Source organism: Coffea arabica, chromosome 10c (genome assembly GCF_036785885.1).
Source record: "Coffea arabica cultivar ET-39 chromosome 10c, Coffea Arabica ET-39 HiFi, whole genome shotgun sequence".
NCBI classification, from domain to species: Eukaryota; Viridiplantae; Streptophyta; class Magnoliopsida; order Gentianales; family Rubiaceae; genus Coffea; species Coffea arabica.
This window is the reverse complement of record NC_092329.1, coordinates 7,979,629-7,991,488: the sequence shown is the minus strand read 5'-3', so window position 1 is coordinate 7,991,488 and position 11,860 is coordinate 7,979,629. Positions and strand designations below refer to the sequence as shown.

General features: G+C 36.6%; 2 protein-coding genes across 5 annotated transcripts; both read left to right on the top strand.

Annotated features, from left to right (window-relative positions):
* LOC113713758 (18.1 kDa class I heat shock protein-like) lies at nucleotides 1-1,022 on the top strand. The gene has a single exon (XM_027237541.2). The coding sequence runs from the start codon at nucleotides 219-221 to the stop codon at nucleotides 714-716; it is 498 nt and encodes a 165-aa protein (XP_027093342.1). The 5' UTR covers nucleotides 1-218; the 3' UTR covers nucleotides 717-1,022.
* Nucleotides 1,023-6,098: 5,076 nt separating this feature from the next.
* Nucleotides 6,099-10,717, top strand: LOC113713404 (2,3-bisphosphoglycerate-dependent phosphoglycerate mutase 1). Of its 4 annotated transcripts, none has more exons than XM_027237128.2 (10): nucleotides 6,376-6,620; nucleotides 7,159-7,259; nucleotides 7,385-7,656; nucleotides 7,817-8,040; nucleotides 8,323-8,441; nucleotides 8,527-8,683; nucleotides 8,762-8,863; nucleotides 8,938-9,057; nucleotides 10,294-10,349; nucleotides 10,439-10,717. In XM_027237128.2, exons 3-9 carry the CDS (start codon nucleotides 7,386-7,388, stop codon nucleotides 10,336-10,338), a joined length of 1,038 nt encoding a protein of 345 aa, XP_027092929.1. In that variant the 5' UTR covers nucleotides 6,376-6,620; nucleotides 7,159-7,259; nucleotide 7,385; the 3' UTR covers nucleotides 10,339-10,349; nucleotides 10,439-10,717. The 4 variants fall into 4 exon arrangements, with proteins under 4 accessions (XP_027092926.1, XP_027092929.1, XP_027092927.1 ...); XM_027237126.2 differs by having other exon boundaries at nucleotides 6,483-6,620; nucleotides 7,159-7,277; nucleotides 10,439-10,515; XM_027237125.2 differs by lacking the exon at nucleotides 7,159-7,259 and having other exon boundaries at nucleotides 6,099-6,620.
* The last annotated feature ends 1,143 nt before the right edge of the window (nucleotides 10,718-11,860 follow it).

Below are 11,860 nucleotides of genomic sequence, written 5' to 3'. Positions count from 1 at the left end.
AAGTCAGCAACATGATGATCGAAGCTTCTCCTCCATAATTCTTCACAGCTCGAGAAATTTCAAGAATTGCCTTCACCTTGGCTATAAATAAAGCATGAGGCCTGACCAAATCAAGTAAGGCAAAAGAATCCTCAAAGCAAGAGAAGCCCTCAATCGAAATCTTGTACAAACCAGCTCGTAGTACCTGGAACAGTACGATTTTTCTGGGAAATAGAAAGATGTCTGTATTTCCGCTGCAATCAATGCTGTTGAATACCTTCTCGTCCGAGTCTTCATGCTGCTCAATGGACTGGAAGGAAACCCCAGAAGCCCACGTTTTCAAGTTTGATCTTCCGGGACTGACTAAAGAAGACGTGAAACTCCAAATTCACGACAACCAGGTTCTCCATTTAAGTGCTGACAGGAAAGATGAGGATGATCAGGAAACTGGTGAGTCTGATGATCGAAAGCGTGGTGGTGGTGAGTATAAGTGGCACTGCAAAGAGCGGATTTGTGGTGGGAGTTTCCAGAGGGAGTTTCGGTTGCCTGAAGATGCATTGGTTGATCAGATTAAGGCTTCAATGAGTGATGGGGTGTTGGTTGTTACCGTGCCTAAAGATCATCATTTGAAGAAGAAAAAGTTGAAGCACAGAGCAGTTGAAATTTCAGGTGTGGATGGCCGAAATGATGCTTCTTCTCCTAAAGGATTTGGAAGGTTTGTTTGCTGCAAAGCTTAGTGGGAAAATGGGCATTTGCCCAAAAGCACAAGATTCTTGGGATTTGGTTATTCTCATCTGCATGTATATATAGTATATATTCAGGATTTGCTTTTCTATTTGATGTGTAAAGTGTAAACGTCTTTTTATTCGGTTGTATAGTTTAGGTGGATGATTCTGTTCGTAAGTAATTGCTTGAAGAAACCCATGGAAGAAGAAAAAAAAGAGTTACAAATGCATGCTTGTGCGATCTTGTTTGCATTTACGAACGGAGAAGAACGAATTTGATTTTGGAATTGTATAATTTTGCTTTATGCTTCTGCTTGATTCTTCGTATTATCACCTACAATTCAATATATATACTTTTTTTTTTTAATATAATGGATGTTATTTTTGTCCTATTGAAGCTATCTGGAGTCTGTGAACTCTCCCTTGTCACAAAAAAAAAAAAAAAAAAAAGAATAGTCGAAAGGCTTTAAGGCAGGAGCTCGAAGCAATCCGCTTAAACAACTCCAGTAGTTTTGAGGTTGCTTATCGAAATCCCAATTATCAAGGACACTTGTATTTACTTGTTTTAACAGGAGAAAAAACTATCCGTGGATTCGTTGCTACTCTTTATCGACAATAAAAATGAAAATTATCAGCTTGTCACTCTAGTTTCCAATTAATTTATTTCCTACAATTCTTGCAACCAGTCCCTAATATTCTCAAATGAGCATTATTACAAAACAAAATTGAAATGTTTTGGATGGAAAATGCATGCATATATACAATATGACCATCACTGACATTTTATTCGAAGTTGTTCGAGCTACCTAATGGGACAAACTTTTAGTACATGGTTTTATAGGAAATTGATCGAGGGATTTTTTTTTTTTTGGGGTTAACGCAAAGCCTTTAGTAGTAGCTCTGGCCAACTTCTCTAATGCCTTCCGTTCTTATTTTTACTCCCACTCTTGTTTTTCAGCTATATGCTTTTCTAAAATTTTAGCCATTTCTTGTGAGTTATAGTGTGTTTGTAAGCAATTTTACACGTTCCCCTTTGCAGGGTGGAATGTAGAAACAAGGACAGCCAAAAGATCCTCTTTCCCCCAAGAAGGAATAACAGATTCAACGGCAAAATACGGGTTTGTTTGGATTGTAAATTATTTGGTCAAATATATTTGCTTACATCATCATTACAATTTTCAATACACCTTTTTATCTTCCCAATTACCTTTTTATCTCACATACTCCCTCCCTTTTTTTATAACTGATGTTTAAGGTTTTGCACACCAATTAAGAAAAGTTTTTCATTGTTTAAATCTATACACTACTTTTCTTTTGTACCCTCATTAATTGTCCAATTCACCCATGTTTTCTCTCACTAGAGTACTAAATGATGTTGTTTTACTAGGCCAAAAGCAAAGAGAGAAGCAATAATTATTAGGAGTAGTAATTAAGAACCCTGTATTGGAAAAGAGAGATAAAAGGATAAAATTGTGAAAAAATAATTAATGCTGCATGGGGATAATACAACGACAGATAAAAGTACTTAAGAGCAAATTTCTTAAACGTCAGTTATAAAAAAAGGGAGGGAGTACATCATATCACAAAAAGTACTACAGAATTGTGATAAAGGAGAATCATGCGGATGACTTATGTGATGTGAAGCTAATTAGCAGCTCTGAACATGACCGTGCAACGCCAGATCCGGGCCGTGACCGATCTCGTATCAGCCTCACTACCCATAATGGCATGATTTCAAAGTATCGATTTGCTAATGCTTTAGGATTCTTGATGAAGTGTGCCATATCAGTGGTGAGAAAAACAAAGGAAAAGGTTTAAGTACTTAGGTCCAATAATTACTTGGTAATTTGGGTTAACTATTTTGGATCAGTGAATTTTGGCCAAAAAGTTACTTGAATCAGTCCTTAGATCCGGGTTGTGATAGTTGTATTTGAGCGAATCCCCTAGGTTACTGGGGAGAGGACAGGAAAAGGTTTAAATAATACTTAGAGTGCGTTTGATAAAACTGAAACCTGATATTTGAATATATTAAGTTGTTGAATTGTTAAATATTAAATCTAATACATTTGAGTGCATATCACATTCAATGATAAGTGAATAGTAATCAATTAATTTTAGGAGCATATTTTATCTATAAAATTTAGTGCCATTTAATTAATTGAAATATTAAATTTTTAGTTATCAAACGATCTGAATATATTAAAATCTAAATTCATTAAATTTAAACAGTGAATTAGATTATCAAATAGGGCCTTAAATCCAATTGTTACTTTGTAATTTCGATTAATCATTTTGGTCAATGAATTCTCATACAAAAGTTACATAAACCAACCCTTGGACCCAAGTTGTGACACTTGAGGGATCGGGCATTGCGTGGGTGTGAAAAAATTCTCCATAAGTACATGGCACATGATGACTAAACTATATTAAAGCTCGACCCTCGTGGTACCAAAGGAAATAACTATTCTTTTTTTTTTTTTTTGATAATAAGGATATAACTATTCTTTATTTGGCCAGTTCATCAGTATTTGACTGGCCATTGTGCATTAAGACTTGGCTGGATGGCCAGCGCGGAACTTTGGATCCTGGTCGTAGTGTCGTACTATCAATACTATTGGCTTATTTCTGCTCGTGCTAGCTGCATTTTCCTCAAGTTAGCAACGGCCATTTCCATGGCATGGTCAGCTCGTTTTGGGATTACTTAAATAACAGTTAGTACTATGTCAAGTTGAGCAATTGAGTACAATTTTCTACACTGCGAGTATGACCTTGTAGTTGGAATTATTCTGGAATAACAGATTATCCCTATCTTGTCATTTGTACATTAGTCAAAAGCATTAGTGGGTAAATAATTTTCTTTTGGACCCTTAAAACTCTAAGAGCATCACTTGTCTGCTATATCTCGTTAGTTTTAACAATTCTGTTATGTTTTATAAGATGAGGTGTCCAAAATTAGAATTTAAGAATTAAATTAGCATTTGGGATTCTCAGTGCCCATTTTTCAATAACAATTCAATGCCAACTTCTATATTTACGCCAATGTTCTATTATTTAAATTGTCATATACTATTTATTTAAGTTTTCTTTACGTTCACGTGATAAGTGAGTTTGATACTGAATTTAGCACCGAATAATGACACGGAGAATCTAAATCGGTGCATTAGATACCCTCCTCGCAAGCGTCTTGAATCAACAAGGCATCATAGCTTAGAGTAGACCAAGAAAACATGCATCCCACTCGTGGTGAATTACATCTTGGCCTTCTCCTTCATTGCTGTGCATTACATAAAGCTTGAAACTTTTCTGTCAAAGAGGCGATCCATGTATTAGTCTAGTCTTTAACTTTTCTTGACAACATATTCATTGCCATTCGCATGCATGTGTTTCACTTCTTTTTTTTTTCGGAGACGATAAATCTAATCTATCCTATACTAAGGGGAAGGGGGCGGACCTAAGAAGGTCCAGGGATAATCCAGAGGGGACTGAATCACCACCGGACCAGACGAGTGCACAGCACACCCACCTGAACTTTTTTTAAAACAAGCCATTTAAATGTGACATTTTTTTGTGGGAGGCAAGGACCCCACCAACTAGGTGGTGGCCGCTGAGCCAATGGCCAAGTGGTTCATGCATGTGTTTCACATGGCGTGATGGTTTCTTAAATAATTTGTCCAAATTTTGATTCATCCTACTATTCTAGTACTTGAAAGTTTGAAACTTCTTCCATGAAAAATATGCGAGAGTATATTCTCCTGAACATCCTCTCAATTTGGTAACTGTTAAGCCCGTGCCGAACGTTTGAATCTATAAATACCACACGTCTCGACCAATTTCAAAAACTTCACGCGGAGTATTTTACAATAATTGCGAGAGGGGGTTGTTGGGATCTTAAGACCACCTTCAAAGTTGGTAGCGTTACTTAATTAAGCACGTGATGTCGACCGGTACACGCAGCCACAAGGGGGCAATGAGGGTTGGACTTTGGAGTTAGGTAAATGCTAATTTGGATTTTGAGGGCTTTCAAGAGCTGCTGAGTTCAGTATTGTCTACACAAAATTTGTTGGATGGTTGAGACTTAAAAATTGAATCCGTTAGGTCCCCTAGGACTCCGAAAGGTCTGGTTAGAAACTTTCCATGATTTGGTTGGAAGAAGGATAAAAACAATTATCATTTTACAACTGTTCCTAAATAGTGTAACATATTTTTGAATAACATTTGACTCTTTTTTAACTATTTGTGTATGATAGACACGCAAATATTGTATATGAAATTTACATGAACAATATTGTAAAGTTGTACAAACAGTTGATAATGAAACGTAACTCGTTCAAATGCAATTATATCGTTAAGAAATAATTGTGGTGACAACCGTTCTTTCCCTCTTCCGGTTTAATGATGGTTCTAATACTTAGGGTGCGTTTTGATAAAATTGAATTCTGAAATCTAAAATCTAAAGTCCGAATTCATTAAGTTATTGAATTGTTACGTATTAAATCTAATATATTTGAGTGCATATCGTATTCAGTTATTATTTATTTTTTAGAGCAAATTTTGTTTAGAAAATTCAGTGTCATTTAATTAATTTAAAATGTTTAATTTTTTATTATTAAATGATTTGAATATATTAATATCTAAATTTATTAAATTTAAGTGCTGAATTGAGTTATCAAAGGCCTTTAGAGTGAGGTTTAGCGAGGAGCATTGAAATTTTATACTCGTTATTCCTAAGTTGTATTGTATTGAAAGAGAAAAGAAAAGGAAATTGTGATGGAAAGGGTCGGAAATGTACCCGAAGTAGGGCTGCAAACGAATCGAGCCGCTCGCGAGCGGCTCGAGTCAAGCTCGAGTCGAGTTCGAGCCGGCTCGAGTCAAACTCGAACTCAGAATATTAAACTCGTTAGCTCGTGAGCTCGAGCTCGGCTCGACTTGATTCGAGTCGAGCTCGAGCTTGAAAATTGCCGGCTCATCGAGCTCGAGTTTGATAAAATTCAGTCGAGACTCGGTTCGATTAATTCAAAACTCGACTCGACTCGGCTCGTTTGCAACCCTAACCCGAAGTTGACCGGACGAAGTAGTTGAAAATTACGCAAGGGACACATCGACCTTCTGTTTCTGTAGATGAAATAAGATGAACAATAAAACTTAAAAAGAGGGTTGCATAATTGCGGGCTTATTATAGCTCGCACCATATTACTCACCACAAGGCGACAGGAAAGGAACGAAGAAAAAAGGAACAAAAAGTGAAATAGGAAAGAGAAACTCCACCCTGAAAAAAATAAATAAATACTGCAGGAAAGAGTAGCAGCTCCCACGGCAGCGCAGAAAATGACATACCTACCAAAACCAAGACGCTGAGAAACCAGAAATGAGAAAATCAGTATGCGAATTTTGGGACTACAGACTATAATTCCACGTACGCCTGGCTTTTTCCCTGTCATTAGTCACAACCAACAGCAAATTGCCAACTATGATTAAAAGCCTAAAAGGTCGGTGTGAAAATAAAATAAAAGCTGCTTGGCATCTTGTGATCCCTTTCTAATAACAACCGATTTCTCCCAAGAGTATATACCCTTTCTTGACCTTGGAAATCAATTCAAATATAGCGCAGAAGTGTGAAAACTTAGAAAACAATAGCGTTTATGTTATGACACTAGAGCTCTAGCTTATATGCAAATGTAAGAAGGGATAATTTTTTGCATCTCCTTCTCCGCCAACTTTTCTTGTTGTAATAAGCTTTCACTTTCCTTTCCACCCAAAAATCTTGGAAATTTAGGAAAGGAAAGATTTTGGGACATTTTATTTTGGTTTTGGTTTCGGTTTCTTGATTTCTTCCCTGCCTCGGTTTCTCCGAACCCCGCTTCAGTAGCATTCATCAAATATTGATTCTTTCCATCTGGCTTGGCCCTTGTTATAAAGGTAAGATCATCCCGGTTATATTCATTTTTCTTCATCATTTGCAGTTTTATCTTGATATTAGCTTTATTGGGTTCTTCTTTTATAGCCTAATCTTATTTCATCAAGTGAGTTTTGCACCCAATAAATTTTAGTATTTTATGGTGGCGTTCTTTCTTAATTTCTGTTTTTCCCTGTATGGTGATTCTTTTGCTTCTTTGACATTCGTTTTTCAGAACATGTTTCTGAGCTTCTTATTACATGCATTTTTCATATTAGTTGTTGTTGAATTTCTTTTAGATCTGAGGCTGTTTCAAAAATTTTTTTTTTCTTGTTCTCGTTGGAATTGGATTGATGAGTATTTCCAGACTGATTTATGCTGGAAAAATTTAGCATGTTGGTAAAACTTCGCAGTCTTTTCCCTTTCCTCCACCTGGTATGTTCCTTTTAGCCCCTTTTCTTGCTATAGGAAAAATAACCAAAAATCAACCAACCATAACTACTATAGGATCTTGTTTAGAGTAACTAAGTTTCGCTAATTTGGTAGAATTAATTTGAACAGGTACTATTTGATTCTTCTGAAGGTGTTTTTTCAGCGAGGGAGGGTTGGGAAGGAAGAAGAAAGGGGGACGGGAAAAAAGGCCATTGACCACTAGGCTATCTGTCAGATTGTCCTTTGCAGTTTATATCCTTCTTTTGTTCCTGCATTGTTTGTTAATTTGATATTTGATGTTCATTTCGTTTTCTTGAACTTGGTTTGAGTCCTTATTATTTTCACTTGTTCTTAGGATGGCCACCACAGTGTTTCAGCAAGCTCTTGGGACTCTTGAATCCCACAGTTGCTTGAGTAGTTCTGGATTTCGCCATGAGTGTGGAAGTGCTTCAGTGAAGTTGATCTCAAAGGATTTCAAGGTTGATATTGCCCTGATGAGAAGAGGAAACTATTGCTCTAAAAAGAGAAGTTTCAGTCTAATTCAAGCCTCAACTTCTCAAACAACTGTCTTTGACCCTGTGTCTTCTCCATTGCACAAGACAGCCAATGACTCAAAGAAGAAGCCGAGTATGATCAATGTCTCTAGCATTATAATTGCTTTTTTGTAATCATCCCATGATTATTGATGGAAGTCACAATGAATCTTTGGCCCTTGACATGATTAAGTTTTGGCTAACACCTAAATAAAGCGGGGTATCTCTAGTCTTATGTCTTTGTTTCTCCTCAGGTGAAGCAGCTCTGATCCTGATTAGGCATGGTGAGTCTATGTGGAATGAGAAAAACCTGTTCACTGGCTGTGTTGATGTTCCATTGACAAAAAAAGGTGTTGAAGAGGCAATTGAAGCGGGAAAAAGAATCAGCAATATACCTATTGACTTGATTTATACATCTGCTTTGATTCGTGCACAGATGACTGCTATGCTAGCCATGACCCAGCACCGACGCAAGAAGGTAAGTTGGGAAAGTATCATGCATGAGTTATAAACTTCATGTTTCCTCATTGCTTGATAATATTGTGTAAGAAGGATTAAATGGTTGTATCTCTGGGGCGTGCTTCTTGCAAGAATGTATTTTCCACTTGCTTTTGTTCCATGCTCAAGTTGAGTCAGGGCGACTTAGGATCTGTGGTGTATTTTTTTATTTCCTACAGAAGAAGTTCCTTTTTTAATTAATTTTTATCCAGATGTTGTCCTTGACTTTATTTTTTTTGGGGACTTACCCATCTCAATGCAGGTTCCAATCATTCAACATGAAGAGAATGAGCAGGCAAGAGCTTGGAGTCAAATTTTTAGTGAAGAGACCAACAAACAGTGTATTCCTGTTATAACAGCATGGCAATTGAATGAAAGGATGTAAGAATACTTATTTGCATTTGTGGTGATGTATCGTTGACATTGTCATTTCCTATGTTTGATACTGAGTTGTATGTACTTCCAGGTATGGGGAACTGCAGGGTCTAAATAAGCAGGAAACAGCAGATAAATATGGGAAGGAAAAAGTTCAAGAGTGGCGCCGTAGTTATGATATACCTCCACCAAATGGCGAGAGCTTAGAGATGTGTGCTGAGAGAGCCGTTGCCTACTTCCAAGAACATGTACTCTTTCAGTTAGACTATGTCAATTATATCCTATAGTTAGCTATTCTTTTGTGACTTGACAGTGATATTCTGCAGATTGAACCCCAACTTCAGTCTGGGAAAAATGTAATGATTGCGGCCCATGGGAACTCATTGAGATCAATCATCATGTATCTTGACAAGCTGACTTCTCAAGAGGTGAAGAGTCAACTGATTGGTTCATTCTCTTCAATTTTTCAGAGCAAGAATAATAGTTGCCTTTCCATTTTCAGGTTATAAGTTTGGAACTCTCTACTGGTATACCCATGCTTTACATATTCAAGGAGGGAAGCTTTATTCGAAGGGGAAGTCCAGTGGCACCAACTGAGGCGGGGGTTTATGCTTATACTAAGGTGTGCAATTAGGAATTTTAGCATTTTTACCTGTTATCTTCAAAATTTGCAGCTTTTGTGTGTGCATGTGCGTGTGAAAGAACATGGAAAAGAAAAGTAGAAAAAATAAGAGGAACAAAGAGAAGTAGGATTTGGAAAAGTTCTTTTGAAGGAGTTCAGGCTAAAAGAACACATTCATATGTGTGTGTTTTTTATGTGCATAACTTTTCTTGTTTCGGTGTGCATATGTACATATGTATGATTTATTAGGTCGAAGCAGAGAGATATATAAAAAGAAATGGCTTGTTTCGGTAAATACCAGGATGTTTCATCAATTTCCCTTTCGACCTTTTCAATTTCATATATCTAGATTTTTAAGGAATTAGCAGATCTTATGGATGGTTTTACTCTAATTAGATTAACAAAATAAGTTCTGGTTGTCCGTTTTACTATTGGATTTAAAAGCATGTTGTATTCAATGAACAGAAAGTGCTAATTGTAGCTAAACTATGGAAAGGAATAACAATTAAGAAAAAACATTGACAACTGCCAACTAGGACTGAAGACCTTGGTGTTAAAATAGAATTTTGGTAATCGTTTCTAGCTGTTGTTGCAGGCTGCAGGTTGCCTGTGGTACTGCTTTGCTTCTCGTGATTAATGTTGCGTGCAGATCAATGCTCTTCTGCTTTTTCATAAATATCCTTATGCTTTCTTTATTTAGGAAATATATAGTGGGCATGTACCTTGGTGCACTATGAATTGTGACTAATGAGTTACACATAAATATTGGAGAGACTCACTTATAGTTTGAGTTGATGCATTACCACGGAGTGTTGGTGCTGGACTTTCATAAAAGATGCTTACAAATTCTAGATGCAGTAGAGGTAGTCAGTGGGATAAAGTTTCCTTATGGTTGGCCGGTAAGTTGAATACCTGGTATTGCAGATCAAGTTTGACATCAATCTTAGATTTGTAGATTATAGAAGAAAACTGCTGTATTCAATCAAAGTAGCCAAATGGTGGTGCTTTAGTGAAAATTAGAGAATGATGCTTGTCTTTGTGTGTGTTTCTGTATGTGTGTTTGTGAGGGAGAGGTGATATGTGCACACACACACACACTGCACGTGTCCTATATGTGATTCTGTTTATTTCTTGCATTGCTTCGCATTTTTAATCTGAAATGGACTCCACGAATAGCTGTCATTATAGCGCTGATGATGTTTGTGGTATCTTCACATTTTGCCCTCTTCTTTGCAGCGCTTGGCCCAATATAGGCAGAGGTTAGATGAGATGCTTCAATAATGTGGCAGAAGGTACTGCTTGTATATTTAATGATAGAGCAATATTATTTTAACTCATGTAAATATTACCCCCATGCTTGATACAAATCATGTTTTTGCAGGATTTTTGCTTAATGTTTGATATGAAGATGCACAGTCCATGCACAACCTGAGAGGATTTAGGATTACTTTACCCAAATCTAGGTTTAAAAAATAATGTGTTGTAGTTTCTGCCTAGCCCCATGTAGTCAGCTACCTACTAGTTTGTATACTCTTTCCTGTGTACCAATCATGGCTCTGGATCAAAAGGTACGGTTTAGGTGTGTTTTTAAGTGATGTTTGATATGTAAAAGAAATCCTGGACTCTTGATGATAACTGATACATTTTTTTGTTTCTTTTACTACTATTTGCATATTTAGATTGTGGGGAACCCTGCTATTGATTGAGCTTTGCTCGAGTCTGCTATATATTCTCTTCTTGACTGGTTGTATTGCTTCAGAGTTCACTTGGTTGAGGTGATTCCACTGAAACCAATGTATGAAACTCCTCAGAGCACATTGTTCTTGACACAATGGTTAATGAATATAAGCCAGGCTGCAAACATGAATGAACAGTGTAAAATGTTAGGAATATGTCGCCCTGGCCAAAGTTGAGCCTCCTCAGAGGGTCCTCCCATCTTTTAACATTAAACCCCTTATCGAAGGAGGACGATATGGGGCTAGCTACTGGGGATCTATGTCGCAAGTGCAATTGCGGAGATTAATTTGAATACAAATTAATCATGGGATTTATCTAAATTAGAATGGATGATCTGGACCGTCAATCTATCAACCGTCTCCACTGCAGGTGCAATTGCGGAGAATCCGAATCCAACTGTATAATTTTGACCCAAAAAAAAAAAAAAAAGAATCCAACTATACAGAGAATGTCCAAAGCTGGGCCTCTTCCCGTCTAACATGACGTCAGCACCAGTTCACTTAAGTAGGGCTTTCAACAATTTTTTTTTGTAACCGGAACATGCACACCAAATCAGAGGAATGCATCACGGCCCTACGCAGTGACCCCGAGCGAGTCACGGGAGTTTAAGTTCAGGGTAAAATTCGAACCAAAAATCTCAAGAGTCCTTAAGAGCTCGCTTACCATTGGATCACCTAGGGATGTGCAAAATTGAAAAATTTCGATTTACCGACCGAATTCGAATTGAATTCAGAATTTTCAAAATTGGTAAATTGGAAATCGGAATCGAATTCGGGTTTTTCGAATTCATATATTTCGAATTTGGTTCGAATTCGGTAATGGAGTTTTTCAAATCGAAATTCAAATTCAAATTCCGATTTCGATTTCAAATTCATTTTTAATATATAAATATATTTTTTATACATGTAATATAAAATTTATATTATATAATATTATATAAAATTTATATAATATAATATAATATTATAAATTTTATATTATATAATAAATTTTTAATTATATAATAATATATACATTTTTCCGAATTTGGTGAAATCGGAATTTACTGAATTCCGAATTGAATTCG